Genomic DNA, 19,477 nt, shown 5'->3' on the forward strand with positions numbered 1-19,477 from the left:
CAAAAAAAAATCCTCTAAGGCCAGGTCAACACATAATCAAGTGCAATAAGAACCATAAAAATGAGTGATTTTAGATTGCAAGCTTCCTCTAAAACAGACTGGGTCTGAAAAATTACAGAAATACTGAATTCTGCTACAATTCTCTAATTCTCCATGCTATAATTCAACCTAAAACTTGAAGCCATTGTGTGTCTTGTGCACTCTGAGATAAGTACTATAATTGCACTTACTGAAATCCTTATAGAATAGAAATTTGAACAGATTTCCCACTAATTAAGTAGAGGTTTCAGTGGGTGCAATGGTAAAAATAAATTAAACAGTAGCTTCTTTATTACCTGTAACAGATGCTGAACTTCACTCTAGCATTTACCTAAACTGCTTCCATCAGCATAAGAAATATGAATGGGGGGTATTTTTCTTCCCTTACAACCCATGCAACCCCAGCTTACTTTCACCTATTCTGAAATTTCTGAATTGTCCTCCTTACACACAACCCTCCTGGTCCCTTCTATAAGTAGAAAGAAACACTCTCTATGTATGATGGCTACTTCAAATTTAGAGCAAAGGGAAGGGAAACAATTTACTGAACCAGTAACTTTCTAATACCACAACTTCCAATAAAACTACCTCGTGTTTTTGACAACATTCTTTCACAGACTGTAGACCAATGAGATGGAAGGGGTGGTATTCTTTCTTCAGAAAAATAATTGATTCCCTTTTACTTTACAATCACATTTATTTCAGAACCCCATCTGTCCAAGAAAGAAAAGACAAGGGATAAGTCTGGCTTTTTACGTTTCTTAATTTATGCTTCTAAAATGAATCCACTGACCAACCTAGCAATAAAAACTAGATTTCCAATTGCATTGTTACACATTAAAAAGCTTTAGAAGCAAGCTGTAAAACAGGAAGAGTTTGTCCAATTAACTGTTGATGTTGAAATGGTTGTTTTAATACTTTTTGTCACTAACAAGAGGAAAAGGTGTGACAGGTTTATAGGAGAGGAGAGAGAAATCCAGAATAGATACATTTTCAAGTTTAAGAATTGTACCTCTTCCTCCTCCTCCACCTGGAAGCATAGGTGAAAGCCTTAAAGGACCCTCCAATAAAGTTGGAGGGGAAAGAAAAGCTCTTGTTTCAGATGAAGGCCGGCCCATTGGTGAGGGTCCATATGGGGAATGCTCTGGAACAGTTAAAACAAAATACTCAAGTTCACAATACTTAGTTTAACAACTGTATAGATAACTTCTCATGTGAAGTTAAAAACTAAACCGTGTAACTAAATGAAAACTGTGCTCTCATTACTATGTGTAACATATTCCCAGTCTACTCTCATCAAAAATACAAATGCTCTTAGTTTCAACAAAATACTTGATGTGACCTAGAGTCACTTATGACCCAATTATTTTTTTTAAATGACTGGTATTTGTACATACACATGGCCAAGATAGTTTTCAAACAATTAAATATGTGTGGTCTTGGGAAGCAAAACCATAAACCAAAAGAATTAGGCTCTATTTTACAATTCAATACTGTACCTCTGCCAAATGGTCTCATTGGAATATCAAGAGCATAAGGGTCTTTTTCTAAAAGTTCAAGTTTAAATTCTGCTTCAGTTAATCTGCAAAGAGACAACAAATAAGCAGTAAGTGACCAATAAATGCAAAAGCTTTACCAGACTACACTGTTTACTGCCAGGCCTTCTACCTAACCGGTTAATGAAGCAAGGTATTTTATTTCCTAAATAAATATGACAAAGGATGTCACAGTACTCTGAACTTAAAAATGCTTGAAAGTATTTCTCTATGTTGCTGTGTTTAAACTGTAATTCAGAAGTCGAGGTTGCATTTTAGATATCACATTCCTGGTATGACATCACTCTAACTGCCCTCCAAGTATAAGTTAACCCCACACCTGAAAGTTCCTCTCAATTACCACCAACTGTTCGTTCAGCATTAACTTCTGAGATAAGCTATGAAATAGTTTTACTTACTTAAAACAAACAATACCCCCCCCCAACATTTGTGTTCTAGTACTACATTCTGCTTCTTTCCTGAGGTATTTCAATACTTCACATAGTTCCTCAGTTCTTACTTTCTTGCATGTCATAATTACAGGAAAGCTCAAGTGACTCCCCTTCTTTCAGAACTCAAACATTGTAACCTCTCTGCTGTGTTTGGGCCACAATACATAAACAGAAAACATCAATCTGCCAAAATCCAACACATGCCAAACTGCATTTGTTTAGGAGTGGAGAAGAACTGCACTTACTTTTGTCTGTTATGTGCATTTTCTTTTTTTATATCATTGAGGTGTCTTTCAGCTGCTCGGGCTGTCAGCTTTGGAAAGGACAAAAACCAGGCTTAGATATTGCTATTTTTTGATTAAATGCTTCAGAAATATGACAAGTCCTAGGTCCAAGACATTCTATGTGAAGTGTATAAATTGCATTTTCACAAGATATGACTCATGTATGGAGCCTCACATATGTCAGCAAATTATATTAGCAGCTCTAAAACTCAAATTTTGGAGGAATGATAAGGCTTTCCTGCAGGTTCTTCAGAAATTGAATTCTTTGGTTATACCTGCTTTGAAGCATCTACAGAAGATCTGAAGTCTCAAATTCTATGTAAGAATGTTGTATTTTAAAATCAGATAGATAAAATCTCTGGAATTATGACCACAAAGCACCATAGCTTTTAGCAGGATTTTATCTCAGACATTCTGTTAAAGTGAAGAATGTGTTAGTCAGGAGATATTTTAAATTTTCCTGTTTGGAAAAAAAAAACGCAAAACCAAATTTTGTAGAAACATTGTTAGGAAGCTGTCAATGGAACATACTGTTCTGACAGGACATAATGTGTTCTACTTGTAGATAAAAGAAGTGAAGTACACCCAAAGAAAATATCAAAATGGCATTGAAACAAGGCCAAAAGCTTTCACTATTAGCAAAATGTCACACATTTGTTATATGGTGTCATGTTCTTCCAGCAGATTTATTTCTATAACAAATGATATAAGACTATCATTCTACTGTGTTCATAAGTATCCTGTTTAATTTTTCCAACTATTTTATATAACAGAAGTGTTTTCAACATGTTTTTGTGGATTTATGCAAGAAATATGTTTCAAAGTGAAAGGTTAGAGATAATTTTGATGACCTGTTTTTAGTATGAACCAAAAGGTGATAAAGCAAACTTTTCAAATAATGAAAAATGAAGATGCAGAAAACACAGAAAATTCAGTATTTAGAACTTACCCAATTATCATGAGCTTTCTTCTCATGTGAAGTAATCTGTGAAAGAGAGATTCATTATTCAAAACTTATGATTATATGCTCTTTTTTGTAAATTTAATGTGTGTGAGTAATTTATAATGAGGTGCCTAAACTGAAAATTCAACTTTTCAATAAAGTTATCTGGTGATCTCTGCTATGAAATCGTGTCTGTCAAAACCAGATGACATTAAGAAGAGGGAGGGCGAGGCAAAATTAGACACCCAACAAAGCCAAGCCAAATACACTTCACAAGCTAACAGCAAGTGGTATTCCAGTTGCAGTAAATCCCTCCTGCTGGCATGGATGTTGTCACAAAGCACAAAATACCTGATTCTCATAAGAACGAATGGTTCTCTCCAGTTCTTCCTCCAGGTCCTTTGCTCGCTCTCTGTAACAAAATGAGAATTTATGGTATTGTAATAAAATGTGCAGGAAAAGTTTTGAAGACAATAAACTCAACAATAGCCACAAGGTGTAATTAAGATTTTTTTTTAATCCTAAAGACAGTATTGTCACTTAGGCCCATGGGATACCAAAAATTATACTAACAGTGGAAATTCTACGCGTTACATTCGAGGCAAACAGGGATGCAAACAAGAGAACAGAACCCAAACCCCAACATACCCCCAACTTTTCAGTGGTTTGTGATGTTTCCAGCATAAAGGCTGTCCTGTCCTTCCTCTCACATGCCAGCCAGCCTCACCCAGCTCAGCACAGGAACTGATGTGGCTGGAGCACCAGACTGTCACAGTCAGTCCTGAGGGACAGGCACAGGCAGCACCTGCACTGAAGTTACTTCAAGACCTCATGTCTGATGCCGCCTTGGCTGCCAGCTGCCCTGTGCACAGCCTCTCTGGGTTCTACATTTTCTCAGCAGGTGGGCCAAAGACACAGACATTGCTTGGTTACACTCAATTTGCAATATTAATATTATCTTTAAAATTAGGATGCCTACAAAATCCATGTTCTGGATAAATCAGGAAGAGTGAATTCTGTCCTCCTTTATGGATACTGAAGAATGTCCACAAAGAAGAAGTATTGATCACTACTGTTCAGTTAGGCCTAACTAACTGAACCCTACCCCCATAAACAATGAAGTGAAATGGCAAATACACATTACATATTGAAAAATTATGCCACAGTTAGAGGAAATGCAGAAAAAACCTGGAGGTACACAGCTGGTGTAACAAAAACCAGAGCAAAGCAGTTAAGAAACAGCTACAGCAAATATTCACCCATGACAATATTTTGGTAAATAATTTCTAAGCAACAGGACTATCTGAAAAGCTCTGAGAAACAGAAATAGAATACTATAACTATACAGCATAAATGTTAGCTCAGTAGGAAAACTGAACATTCCATTTATTTCACAACATTCTCTGAACTTATTATTTTTAGCTTTGTTCAGTAAGGGAAACTAGATTAGAGACCCACTTCTACCACACCATTAAAGCTACTGTATCAGTACAATTAGGATTCTAATGGAAGAGCAGGTGCCATAATCTTCAACACCCAAATGTTTGAACATTTTAACTTTTAAAGAAAGTAAAAGCACCCTGAGTCTGTATTATTACACACAAAGCAGTGTCTAACACACATACACCACAAAGAAACTAGAAGAAAATACATTTGTTTATGCTGTGTTTTTTTAAAATTCTCTATTGTACTTTCTTCACTTTGGAACAAGTGATAACAACAACTAAAATCTGCAATTACCTGTAGGTGTTAAGTTCTTCAGCAGCATGAGTAATTTTTTCATCTACTTTAGAAAGCCTTTCTTCCTTCTGTAGACGTTCTCTCTCTTCTACTGTCAACTTCCTTTAAACAAAATTCAAAAACTATGGTTAATTTTGTTTCAAGTCAACAATTTTGAAAGCAGCCACAAATCATATCAAACAAACTAAAACCCAAACTACACTAACAGTCAGAGTTCTGGTATTTTTTAAAAATAATTTTCTAGAGGAAAAAAAGATTGTTATTAGTTATTTAAAAAAAGAAGTCTCTCCAGGTCCTCCTTTTTTATCCTAATGCCTTATTGGGCATTACAGAAGAAAAAACTCATGCATGAGGTAGTTCTGCAGAACACACATGGATACTACTGCTGAGTACAGCCCTGAATGGATAAACTGGACATTTTCCTGTGAACAGCAGCTTTTAACAATCAAGCTGTCTAAATCGTGGATCTTGTGAACATGATTTAAATTTCTTTTCTACTCAATCTTCGTTTCCTACCTTTTCATTTTCCCTGTTAGAACAGATTCAGTTTTTAAACATTGCCTTAATTCTAAGGGGGTTTTGTGCTGCTACATCACCCCACCTGCTTCTCCCCACTCCTTTTTGGCTTTTCTAAAATTCTTTGATACGCAGTGTACATTTGCTGAGTTTTAGTGAGGTTATTTTTAAATATCATCCACACAGTCTGCTTTCTGCCTGCTTATTGTATCTTTTTTTTTAACAGGTTCCTTCCCACTCCCTCCCTGCTCTTTTTTAAAACATCAAAATACTAATGCAGTGATTTCTAGGATTTATTGCATCTACAAAGATGCTAAATATCTACCCAAAGATACATGCTACAGAGTAGATTACTGAAAGTAATACTTCAAAAAGGTCCTGCACACTGCTCAGTACAGGATCTAGTCTTGTGCTAATTCTCTTGCTGCCTTCAAGATTATGCCCACCCTTTGAAGAAATAATTTCTGATTAGTAAAACTGTAATTTTCTACCATGCCCTAAAGTGATGCACCCTGCTGCCACACACACACTCCTGAAGGTTACCATATGCCCTGGACCAATCAACTTTAATTTCTAGTCCTAAACATATTTCTGATTTCAATCACTAGGTCATAATCCCTACATTACAAACATTCTGACTGTGAGGCAGATAGTACAGCCTTTATATTCTGGTTTTCTTGGTGAGGAAAGCCTGATTCCCAAAGGCTCTATATTGCTTACCAACAAGAGCTTGCCTATGTTTTAAGTTTAGTTTTATATATATCTTGTCATTCCTCTGACATTCCTTGCTCTATTATATAAATATATATCTCACAGTTAAAGCACCTACTGATTTTCTTTCAGCAACTTTGACAGAGGTATCACATCATATAATAATTCAATTAAAGAAAAAATAATCAAGCTGTCCTACTTTAATTGCCTTATTTCATAGATTAAAAATCTGTTACTTCTTTGTTTCTGTACTTGCTTGTGGTAAAGTCCTAAAATTAACTGGTTCATGCAAACAGTTTCTATAAACTACTGTAAACACAAATGTGCATGAAAGCATAATAAACTGTCTCCACAATTCAGAAAATTCTGGAAAGCAGTATTCAAACTTTCAGTAATTTTCAGTCTCCCAAATCAGAGTTACATTCAAATCAAACAGCAAGCACTGAAGATAAGAAGAGGAACCAGCACCTGTGTAGTTTCATTTCGTTTTCTTGATAAAGCTCAGTCATTACTTTAAGTTTCTGCTGAAGCTTTTGAACTTCGCTTTCAAAAGATTCATTTTCAGACTGCAAGGAAGCTTGCTGGCTTTGGAGGGCTTCTATGCGTTCTGTCAAAATTAGAGATAATTATATTGGGAAAACACATTGAAAATATTTCAGTACACAAAAGTCTGTAAAAACCTTTGATCCTATGTTGATTTGGTAACACAAGATACAAAGTTAACATATTTCAATATATGACACAAAATGAGAAACCAGCAACTATACTCTCTACCTACCACGAAGTGCAGCCCTGTGCGTGTATCAGGCCTTTGCTCCAAGCTACCTAACTTCTTTGAAAACAACTCAGTTTTGTAATTCAGAGTCTAAATTTTCATTTAGGGTTCTTACTACTGTAATTATTTGACTAAAGGAGTACAACTAGCACCACCATATGCTCTTGCAGATTAACCTATACAAGGTCCTCCTCAAGAGCCTGAATGGGTAACTCAGATTTGTCAAACTACCTTATCTTTCCAAATTGAATTCAAAGTCATGTTTCTTTTCCTATTTACTATTCCTGTGCCTCTTTTCAAGAAATATAATAAAGCTTCAACTAAGTTTGAACATCTTAATGAGACAGAGCTACAGTCAATTTGGAGAACTCACTAGCACAAGGAATATGTTTAAAGGACTGTTAAGAAACTGAAAAATACAGTCTGACAGAGCATTTCTCCACCCAAATAACTAAGCCATACATTCACAAGTGCTGGCTACTCTGCCAGTTGTGATTATGAAAGCAATAGCTAGTTACAGGTTTTAATTTGAACTTGAGTTGTTTTCATTTCATAAGGTTTAATTCAGTATGTCCTACACAACAGAGGAAAAAAACAGCAAGATGTTTTTAAGTTCAATTCACTAAATGCAGCACTTTTTATTTTAAGGATTGAGTTTGCATGCATTACAAACTAACTATAATTAAGCTACTCTTTTAATAGATGGTTTAAAATTTAGATTAAAACTTGTTTTATGTCCAGAAATTATGTAAAGGAGGTATTATGTATTTATTAACATTACTTTGCTCTTGTATTTTAAGATTCTACAGCTACCTTTATAGTTACAGAATATTCCAACAGAGTACAACCAAATTATGACTTTGATTGCTCCACATGTAAAATCATGTATTTAAAATAGCTAAGCAACTTAAAAATTAATTTAAAAAATCAAGTAGTTATTACTGTAAACTTAATTCAGTTTTTACTGGAATTAATACTTGCAGCCTGTAACACCATTTTACCAAAGCAGCATCTTAAAGGCAAAACAGAATTTAATTACCCATAAGTTCTTCTTTAGCTTTATTTTCATCAGACAGTTTTGAATACATTTGGTCTCTTTCTGCTTCCATGGTCTTTAAACAAGCATTTAACTACAATCAAAATTGAAAAAAAAGGAGAACATTATAAGATTACAAGATTAAGAAAGTGTTTGCATGCAAAAATATCTAATTAAGCATTAAAATATGCTGAACTCTGATACTGATATTACCAGAATAACTACATATTAGTTTCCCCTCTTCTACCCACAAGGTTCTTAAAATCACGTACCTTTGCAGCATAGATCAATTTCTTTACAGTTCGTTTTTGCTCATCATCTGCTTGAAGGAATAGAACAATAAATCATGTAAAAAGCATGAAAGGGTTTGTGACAGAGCTTACTGCTATTATTTGGTTTTTATACAAGAGCAATGCCAACATACAACATAGGTATGCCAACAATAGGCACAGCATACTTGGAGGATAAAGGAGCAAAAACAAAGCAGGGGTGTGAGTAGAAGATATGCCATTGTAGTGCTTTGTTTGCCAGTCAATCACAACTCAGACTGGTCATGCTAACAGTGAGATGCTGAATACACGCTGTAAGATTGATGGGCTTGTGCCCTGTGATACCATAAGCACCAGCAAAAAAAGAAGCTGCAGCAAGAAGGAGGAGGAAAAAGGGCTTTTCTGTGTTGCTGTTTAAGGGGACTCACATCTACACCCTTAGATGACACTGCTATCACACTGCCTGCAACAAGTAACACCTCTGTAAGGATAAGGAAGCAAAAATTAGGCTCTAAGGACCCTCAGTACTACTGCTGGGAGGAACTTGAAGAATAAATAAAAGCAAGATTTCCACCTAGAAATGCCACAAAGTCACTGCTTAATATACAGACACATGCTGCAGAATTCTCCAAGAGACTGACCACTGAGTCTTTACATTGCTCTATGACAGTCTGTATGCCACACAGTGCTGAACAGGAAAATAGGTTGCTATTCCAGAGATGTCCAAGCATCAGTTGGACATCTCTGTCCAACATGAATGACATTGGGTGAGATTTAAAAATCTGACTTCTATAAAGCTAATCTTGCAACTTTCCTGGCAGTTAGTCAGTTCTGTATTTCTAAAACATCTGTTAAATATTTAAATAGGGAAACCATACCTAAGTGCTCTCCATTCTCTGTTTCCCCCTTTATATCCGTGTCCCAGTGGTTGTCTTCAGTGTCACCATCTTCTTGTATTGCTGAACTCCAGTCTTTCATATTCAGTATATATTGTGTCAGTGACTAAGAAAAAGCACACAAAAACCTCACAAACAAATACAAGCAATGAAAACGTAGCTATCATTACAATTACTTTCTAAGATTTCTGTCCTTTATTTAGTTCCCTTAGTAGATTAAGTCAGCCCCACATACAAGATTCTAGATGTCTGATAATACTTTTTCTATCAAAGCATGTACTTGCAGGTCAACAGCCACATCCTTGTGAAGAATTTTCAGACAGCTCTAAGCATGGATGATTTTAGTGTGCCTTGTATATATATACAACTTGTGGCTTGTATATATACACAACTATAAGAATATACACTCAAGTTCCACACTACAAACTGGGGACAGGGGGGAAAGCCAATACTCTATCAGAACTAAAAGAGTTTCTCCTTAGTTGTCTTTATCAGACAACTCCATCGTGCTGCTAAGCAACCTTTTTTTAATTAGCCAGAAACATTACATTAGAGAATAGAGACAGCAAAAAATAGCCTCAAACAGTGTAAGGCATATTAAGACAAAGAGAGGTTGTCAGGCTTTCTTGCAACTCTACGATTAGCATCAGTCTGAATAATTTGATTCAATCCTAAATGTCATCATTTACCTTGATTTGGCTCTCTTTATTTTTCAAAACTTCTTCTACATCTGTTTTAGAAGACTCAAACATCTTTGTTTGTTCATTTAGTTCACTAAGTCGTTCACCCCATCCTTCAGCTTCTTGTAAAAGCTAAAAAGGGAAATACCAGATTAGTGTGACTGTCTACAAAACCAAGAATTGAGGATGAACAGTACTGAGCCTGTTACAGGTATTGGCTATACATAAGTGGGATTTAAACCTCTCACCCACCAGTAAGAATTAACAGAGATAAGACTACAAAAAAGTTAGCCAAAAAGTTGAAAACTAAGACTTCCATATGTAGTTCAGTTGCTTTAGCTGCTATAGCTGTTCACTGTAATTACTTGTTAGGATATTTTTAAGCATTTATAGCATGTGTTTAGTTTATTCCACTGAAGTTTAAAAACCTTGATGTGACAATAGCAATGAATACAAAATAGTGACAATTTATTTAACAATGACATACACTGGAGAATGGATGGAAAACATACCCCAATAGGAATACACACTTCTGAAGTGGTGCCTGTGTCTTTTCAACTTAGAAGCGGTCAAAGAAGTAAGGGAAAACAGGAAGCTTTTAGGCAGTTATTTATATTCATGTGACTCGCAAAACTGTACTATTTCTCTTCCTCCACACCTCTTGAAGTAGTTTTAAAATATTATTTTAAGAAAGCTTCCCCATTAATGAAAGTCACAGCTGTGTGTAATCAACACCTACTAGTACGTATCTCTGCAACTGACTGTGCTTAACTAAAATGATAGGTAGGTTCCACGGTCACATCTTACAGATATTCCCTAGTAAAATCTCATGTCACAGAGTAAAGGGATTAGAACACCTCATCATCAGCTATTAAAAACAACCACTGCAACATATTAACTCATGACATCGTGAGAACAAAATTGAACAGATGCAAATTTCTGTTAAGACAAAACACGTGCTACCACAACATGGGGTAAAGTACAACCAAATTGTCTTAAGAGTCTGTCAAAAAATACTGCTTGAAGTTGCACAACAGACAATCAATTTAAGAGCAGTAAATGTACAGAAAAGAACAACTAAGTTGAGCAGTAAGAACGTCACAGGCAGTTATACTAAAAATATAACCAGAAAATGGTAATTAAACAGGGGAACTGCCACGCAAATAGACAAGCAAGCCTGAACACTACTTATCAAAGAGAAACCAGACAGCATAGAACAAAAGGTATGTGACTAGAATTGAATTAACACACATTGCCTCTTGGCACACAATTGCACTCTCCAAGCCATAAAAGCCACGTATGCATTTGCAGCAGCATGTAAACAACATATTAGGGATCAGAAGACATACACAAACAACTATTTTTATAATTTTCATCATCAAAAGATGACTTTTAAGAGATTTCCTCTTCATGAAGCCAAAGAGAATATAAATTTACATGACTTTATACACCTGTAAGAATTACAATAAAGAGAGACAGCAAGGAATTTGCAATGAGTTAAAGCAATACATATTTCCAATGTTCCTGAAGAAGAAAAAAAAACAAACCAAAAAACCAGCAAAGCACAGAAGTTCATTAACAGTTCCCTTGTTCAACCTAAAAGACCCAGTGCTCTCTCTGACACATCACAAACCTGAAACAGCACATCTCCTATAAAATTTAAGCTATGATGTGCCAGATGATCATGACCCATTTATGCAAATGGCAGAGGAAGAAAGGACTCTAGTTTCTGTGAACAAATAACACCTTTGTTACCTTTTGAGCATACGTGAAATTCCATCTTAAAAAAAATAAGAAAGAAAAACAAAGTAGGATATGGATATTCTGATATAGTTTACTAACTCTCACAATTAGAAAGCACCTCAGAAATGAGAACACAAATAAATAAAGCAGACACTTTCTCTTTTTTACTTATCAGCTTCCAGCAAGAAATAACACTAGGTTATTTATCTACTAAAAAGCACAACAAACTACAATATGCACAAATGTTCTCAAACTACTAAAAACTGCAACAAACCTCAGTTAACAACAAAGTGTAGCAATTAATCCTAAATAATGTGGCTAAGGAAATACTTATACCCTAGTTGTTTTATCTGGAAGGAATGCAAAAGAACTTTTTTCACCTAGGAACGTGGCAATTAAACACTGAAAATTGTTTTTACTGATTTTTTTTCCCCTGGTTTTCCTTGATATAAAATGATTGCCTAAGAAATATAGGCAATTGCCAGCACTTAGTATTATCTCTAAGTACTATTTTTTACTTTATTAAAAAGGAAGGAAAGTGAAGATTTTTGTCACACACACAAATAATTGGATTATTTCTATCTGAACCCAAGAAATTACCACAGGGGGGAATAAATAGAAAATTCCTGTCTATTAAAAATTTATGTATTGCTTCTCAAAATTTACTACATAAGAGTACTGTCACATTTGAAACAAAGCATTGAGACCAGACCCTTCCTCCTCACAAAAATGAAGAGGATGTAGAGATTAGAAAAAAAAAAACAGACTCTCGAAAGAATATCATTCTCAAGTAGCTTAATCTCACAATTATAACAGTCAAATCCACTGCTTCTCCACCCACAGCTCTTAACAAAACTGTCTTCTTTCTTTGTTAATCACAAACATAGACTCCTTCTAGGATTAGGGAACAAGATCAAGTTTTACTAACAGAGTTGTGCAGAAATGAAATATTCCTCCTGCAAAAAAAAAAATTATTTCTAGTATCCCTTTCTTTTTTCCTGAACCACTAAGTCTGACATACACCATGTTTCGACAGAGAGGATTAAAGCACTCCCTTTTTATAAGACTGCTAAAAAGCAACAGGCCTGTACTTCCACTACCACTACTCCTTCCCCCATGCAAGTATCGATCAGGTTATTCCTCAGACAACAGGATGATAATATTCCTCAGATCATCAATCAGCCAGGAAAATAAGCACATATCCATTAAAACCACAACAAACCACCTCAAACTAACATTACACAGAACATTACATGTTCATATAAAATATCTATTTGTTACAAAAAAAGAAATAGCTGCACTGTAAAGCAACCTATTGCACAGGACAACTATTGCATATACTAAATATTTTAAAATATTCAGCATTCTTTGTGATCTGGCTACAGCACCGAGGAAAACAGACAATTAAAATTTGGGAAGTAACAATCTTTTCTGCTCCTCTCTATTACATATCTGACTTTCAATTAATACATCTACAGTGGTACTAGAGTATGTTTTTTACCTGTCTTCTGAATACTCTGCAATTCCTCAATTTCTTTGTTTTTCTAAATCAAGTAGAAGAATTTTCTCTCTGCCTCTGTAGAGAATCCTAGTAGTAGACTTGTTCAGGTATTTCTGCTTTCCAACAGATCTCAGCAAAGTTCTTACCAGACTTACATTAGCACATGCACTCCTTCCACTGAGCTCCATGCATGATTCCCCACAAACTGCAACTACTGCATTTCTTTTAAAGAGAATTATTTTATACAAACATAAAATTGTTTTAAAAACCATGTCCTCTTCCTCATTCCATTTACTAAAACACACAACAGGTTGTTAGTAAACTTGTTGAGGATGAGCTCTTTGGAGAAATCATATTTATCATAGGAAAACACAGTATTTCCAAGGATGGCTAGGAAGAACCTACCTGTTTCTCACTTTCCTGGAGATGGCTGTTTTCATCTACTGCATCTTGAACAGATGTCTTGAGTCTCTCAGTATTAATCTGATACACTTTTAGGGTGGACTTGGCCTAAGTGAAATTAAAAAGTCTGTTGCTTAAATGGTATTGGTGAAGATATAGGTAGGGTCATGATGGTATTACCGGAGTTGTCTTAGGTTTTCTGGCTGTGCTACATATATATTCTCACATTTTCTCTACAATTTCAACAGTTTTTGCTGACTGTAGTTTCACAATACTATGTATCATTGAGGAGTAAGAAAACCAAGAAAAGACAAGGTAACTACTTCTCAATAAATGCCAATCACTATATGAAATTACAAGTTGCTCAATCAAGCCACACCAAAGTAATAACTTTACAAACTCTTTTGGTTTACACAGCATACGATCTCTGCATCCCTAACAGAAAAAAAATTAAAGCAGTAACTACATAGGGAATATAGAAATTGCAAAGATTTGAAAAGAGAAACTATAAACGTTATACATACCTCATCAATTTGTGACTGGATAGATTTTTCTTCATTCTCTAAAGACTCCACTTTCTCCTGAATTTCAGACACCTGAAAATTATTAGTTGTCATACACCTTCTTTCACATATTTGACTGACAATGTCTAGGCAATTGATAAAATTATTTTTATTTTTAAACTGAGAAAGTTCTACTGCTGAGTCAGTAAAAATGTGTGTAAAAATATGTTGCAACAAAACCAGCTTTTCTTCTTTTAAATATTTTCCTTTATCATTTTTCTAATGTTACAGGGAAGACAAAATGGAAAGTGTAGTTTTTATTTCAGAACACACAAAGAAAATAGTTTGTCTTATCTGCAGAGATTTTTTCTGTGAGAATTTTTTCTTAAATGAATAGAAAGACAGGATTCTATTTATTCTTACCAAGGTATCATTTTCCAACTGCTTAGATTTTTCTTCTTCCAGTTCTTTTTCTAGATTTTCTATTTCCTCGTTGAGTTTCAAGTTTGACTTGTTCAGCTTTTCATGCATTTCCTAAATCAAGTTGGTTTGTGAGTTAATAAAACATGTGATATTAATTACATATGAAGACAACAAGTATATTTTAAATATGACAGCAAAGTACGTTTCACTCAAATACTCTAGAGACTCCTGCATGAACAAAAGCTGTAAGAATTAGCTCTGCAGGATCTGAGGTGCAAAATGAAATAAACCTACTTGCTTTTTTTAACATGAATTATAAAGATCCTATTAGGTATTTGATTCACTTATCCAGAACTCTTCCACAAATATATTCTCAGTTTGGGGGATATAAACAATGTAGTGGTAATTTTTCTTTCAAACTGTGCACCTGTAGACTGTGGAAATTATTTGAATTAGATAAGATGTGAGAAAAAAAAATTCATGCACTACCCTCTCTCCTAGAAATGGGAACAATTTACTTCTCAAATATTGTCCAATATGCCATTTGTTCTAGTATTATTCATCCTCAATGCAATTGTTAAAAAAGGCTTCTCATAATTTAAATGATTAAGTCATTTTCAGTAACCCACTCAAAACTATTGCATTGGAGTTTCTGGGTTTGTCTGACTTTTTTTGCTATTGTTTTTACTTAGTTTGTTTGGGTGTTTTTTAATATGAGCCACATTTTTCCCAAAATATTGCCTTATATTGTAGAAATAACAATTTCCATTAATCTTTTTACCTCAAAAAAAGATGCATCTGTTGATTCTTTCGTAGTGTTACCATCCTTCAGAGACAACTGTAAATCTTCAAACTGAAAAGGAATTACTTTATGTCAGAATATAGGTAAATAATTAACTAAATACTAGCATTAATTTGGAATGCTCTAGTCTGAAACACAGACATCACCTAAATATTCACAAATGCACCTTGCTGGAAATCAGGAAAGCCTTAACCCTACTACAATATCCCAGTGATATAAACAAAAAAAAAAGACATTTTGAAGTTGCTTCCAGTGAAATATGTTGTACTGCAAGTTTGAAGTCAGAACTTGCTAACACCTTAATTGCTCTTAAAGACACTGACAGAAAAAAGCATTTGAAGAATCCCTTTGTAAGCTTTAAAACGTCTTACTTTTCTAAAAGTTAATACTTTACTTGATAGAATCCATTTCTACAACACATCTGAAAGCAATAAATGAGGACCGTTACCTCTTTTTTGCAGAGGCTGAGTTTTTCAAGAATTTTGCATTTTTCTTCAACTAGTTCAGCAACTTTATTGGCAAGCTGTTTTTCCCTTCCTAAAAAGTGAAAGACAAGCAAATGTTGCATCATCCAAATAATTAAAGGTGAAAAAAGAAAGAATAAAGTCATATTCCAGAGAAATATGAAAAATGAAGTATCAAAAATAAGCTTACCTACATAAAGTCGACTTCTAACCTGGGAAAAAAAGAGAATAAATATTGAAAATGTCTGATCAATTACTCTCACATAGTATCTGAAAACTAATCTTTTAAGCTGTGATTCCATGCCAAGCTTAACCATGGAACTTAAAAAAGGAATATAAATATGGCTCCTACTAAAAACAGGCAATCATATCCGCTGCTCTCACCCCCTCCATGTCTGTGTGTTTGCCCTGTCCTTCTCCCACTCTTATCAGACCAAAGAGGGGAAAGGAGATTAGTTTTCACCTGGATCACTTTAATAACACACCTCTGTGTATTCACCACGTAACACACAGTCAGAAGAGTAGAAAAGTGAAGGGAGGGGGAAGCTCCACACGTGAGCTCAGATTTCCTATTGGGAAAGATCTCCCAGGCATTACAACACACAACAGCTAAAGCTGCAGTAAGGTACTACCTGATGGGCATCCTTCAAGTGCCAAGTGAGCAGCTGCCACTGGGGTCTAGTGCCCTAGAATTAAAATCTAACAAACTGCAGGGCAAAATCTGTCACAAATGGCCTCTACAGGAGAGGCAGAACTTGGCTGAACCCACAGAACTGTTCCAACACAGCATTTCTCTCACGGCTGGGCCTGGGTCACGTGCCTAAGGTAACAATGGGGCCCTCAGATCTTCCCTGTTTCCTCCTAATTTAAAGCCAAATAACGAAAAAAGGGTAAGAAAGTTGTAAGTATACTTTTATCCTATCATCCCCAATGGATGTTTAGTTACTCCATTACTTTTCAGTAACCATCAATTCTTCAAGGAGCAGCCAGTGCAGTTCTAAGTATGGATGACTGAAAAAGCTATCAATAACTTCTGTAATATCTCCTGCCTTAAGTGGCATGTGCAGGAGGAAAACAATACTAGGCTAGCTGCTTGCATGATTTCAGCTCAAATGCCTTTTGTATCACCCAGAGGGATACCTCTAGAGAACAAAAGGTACGACCAAATTATAGTTACATTAACTTACACAAACACTGATCCCCTTACAGAGAAGGTCCGTTCATGTTAAAACCCTAAAAATGCAGTTGCTCATATCTGAAAAACTAAGCAGCTATGGAACCAGTCTTAAAACATGAGTATCATTACACCTACTACCCAAATCACAATGACTGTATGAGAGTATGTGAAAAATGGGAAGAAGTTTAGAATACTGAATTACTGATACTCACCCCATTTCTGCAGCAGGGAAAGTACGGCACGCAACTTTTATTACTCAGATCTTTACTTACTCTCAAGAGAAGATAGGCATTACCTCAAAAATACTATCTGATTTGTGCATTGAAAGGTTTCAGTACTGCAACTCTCAAAGTCATCGGATTAAAGCATGCAGTTAAATTGGTTCAATGTTGCTGTGTTGCAATAAACAGAATCCAGGCACCACTGCTCAAAGAGTTTTAAAATGCCTCCCTTGACAGGAAACCACATGGATTGCTTTTTCTTGAAAGACCTGAGCTGCTCTGGCTATGGCCAGGCTAGTCACAGAGATATCAATACACACAGCAATACATACACCCTAGGGAAGACATCTGTATCCTGTGAAAATAATTTAAGGGCTGACTTTGAAAGTCCACTGTAGAAATTAAAAAGAGGAAGCCTTACTGCAGCGAGTTTCATTGCATTTCCTCTTACAACAGTCACTCACTACATGTCCAAACACTTTTTATTCTGACAAAACAGACTTTTCAACTTCTCTTTTACAGAGACTCTAAATTAAATCACAATAGATTTAAAACTCTGAAGCATTATCTATCTTGAACAGGAAGGATAACAACTTCAATGCAAACTATTAATATACTCTATGTATCTGCAAGTAACTTGAACACTTTCTGCGCTGGTTTTGTCTGGAATAGAGTTAATTTTCTTCACAGTAGCTGGCATGGGACTGTATTTTGGACTTGTGCTGAAAAGCACTGAAAACACACGGATGTTTTAGATATTGCTGAGCACTGTTCACACAGAGTCAAGACCTCTTCTGCTTCTCACCCACAAGGAGGCTTCAGGTTCACAAGAAGCTGGGAGGGGACACAGGACAGCTGATCACAGCTGACCAGAGGGATAACCCACACCACGCTGACATCGTGCTCAGCACAGAAAACTGAGGGGAAGGAGGAGGAAGGGGGGGGTGGGTGTGGAGTGATGGAGTTTGTCTTCTAGAGTAAGTGCTACATGTGACGGAGCCCTGCTTTCTTGGAGATAGCTGAACACCTGCCTGCCCATGGGAAGCAGTGAATCAATTCTCTGTTTTGCTTTGTTGCATGAACTGCTTTTGATTTTCCTACTGAACTGTCTTCATCTCAACCCACGAGTTTTCTAACTTTTAGTCCTCTGATTCTCTCCCTCTTTCCAAAGTGACAGAGGGAGTGGCTGTGTGGTGCTTAGTTACTGTCTGGGGTCAGACCCAACACTTACTGATTGATAACTTCTGTACAGGAACAAGAGAATGGTCAAGGCTCCAACAATGCCAGCACAAATCACTATTTCCCACGGGAAACCATACAGATCAGGCCCAGGTCTCATATCTTCAGGCAGTGAAGCCACAGCCTGAAAAGTAAAGTAAAAAGCTTCAGCTAAAGGAAAAGAGGCTAATATTAGCCACAGAAACAGAGATTACGTGTTGACATTGTTTACTTCCAAGGCTTGTATATCTATTTCTTTTCCAAAACTCTGAGAAAATGATTAACAGAAGTATTTGATTTTTAAATGATAGATTTACCAAGTGAAGGAAAAAAAAAGTTCCAACAAGATATGAAAATCAACAGACAAAGCTCTGAAACCTTTTCTTTCTGAGACTATCAATTATCCAATGATTTGGGTTGAAAGGGATCTAAAAGATCATCTCATTTCAATCCTTCTGCCAGTGGCAAGAACACTTCCCACTGGACCTACTTCCCCAAAACCCATCCAGCCTGCCCATGAACACTTGAAGAGATGGGGCATCCACAGCTTCTCTGGACAGCCTGCTCCAGTGCCACATCAACCCCACAGTAAAGAATTTCCTTCTCTTATCTAACCTAAACTCATCCTCTCCCGTTTAAAGCCATCCCCCCTCATCCTATCAGTATGTGCCCTTGTAAAAGCGCCTCTCAAGCCTTTTTGTTGGCCTCTTCAGGTACTGAGAATTTACTATGGAAAATTCTCCTTTGAGTTGTCTTACACATTTCTCTGCTGGAAGAATCAACAATAGTAAGTACCTCTTAACTGTCTGGTAGAAAACTTGCTTGGTAGAAAAACCTGTTCAACCAACCTCATGCTAAAATAACATATTGAACACACCGGTGATTTAACACATCTTAAACACTTCGATACACTCGCGTTTCATTTGTAAACGGATCTGTTTGCTCAAAGATACGACGTGCTCCATGTGGCTCCAATTTACTACACGTGACCCGTGCTAAGGACCCGGTGCTGTGCACTTAAGCCTTTATTTCGATTTCTCCCGTGCCCGAGCGCCTGGGCAGCAGCGCTGCTCAAGACCCCGGCCCTCGCGGGGGCTGCGCCAAGCCCCGCGTCACTCCGTCACTCACCCAGCGCAGCCCTTCCCAG

General features: G+C 36.2%; 1 protein-coding gene across 2 annotated transcripts in view; it reads right to left on the reverse strand.

The window, feature by feature from the left end:
- The window catches only part of MIA2 (MIA SH3 domain ER export factor 2), a 36,365-nt gene that overhangs the window by 6,667 nt on the left and 10,221 nt on the right, over positions 1-19,477 (reverse strand). For both annotated transcript variants that reach the window (XM_005417479.3, XM_031064414.1), the window contains exons 7-24: positions 18,344-18,475; positions 15,905-15,926; positions 15,699-15,787; positions 15,230-15,301; positions 14,449-14,559; positions 14,047-14,118; positions 13,526-13,630; positions 9,886-10,008; positions 9,179-9,302; positions 8,304-8,350; positions 8,035-8,125; positions 6,689-6,827; positions 4,994-5,095; positions 3,605-3,665; positions 3,260-3,295; positions 2,272-2,339; positions 1,539-1,621; positions 1,052-1,183 (exon numbers count right to left, since the gene is read on the reverse strand). In XM_005417479.3, coding sequence (XP_005417536.1) covers positions 1,052-1,183; positions 1,539-1,621; positions 2,272-2,339; positions 3,260-3,295; positions 3,605-3,665; positions 4,994-5,095; positions 6,689-6,827; positions 8,035-8,125; positions 8,304-8,350; positions 9,179-9,302; positions 9,886-10,008; positions 13,526-13,630; positions 14,047-14,118; positions 14,449-14,559; positions 15,230-15,301; positions 15,699-15,787; positions 15,905-15,926; positions 18,344-18,475 — 1,609 coding nt within the window. The remainder of the gene's footprint in view (positions 1-1,051; positions 1,184-1,538; positions 1,622-2,271; positions 2,340-3,259; positions 3,296-3,604; positions 3,666-4,993; positions 5,096-6,688; positions 6,828-8,034; positions 8,126-8,303; positions 8,351-9,178; positions 9,303-9,885; positions 10,009-13,525; positions 13,631-14,046; positions 14,119-14,448; positions 14,560-15,229; positions 15,302-15,698; positions 15,788-15,904; positions 15,927-18,343; positions 18,476-19,477) is intronic.

Source organism: Geospiza fortis, unplaced genomic scaffold, assembly GCF_000277835.1.
Source record: "Geospiza fortis unplaced genomic scaffold, GeoFor_1.0 scaffold54, whole genome shotgun sequence".
Lineage (NCBI taxonomy): Eukaryota > Metazoa > Chordata > Aves > Passeriformes > Thraupidae > Geospiza > Geospiza fortis.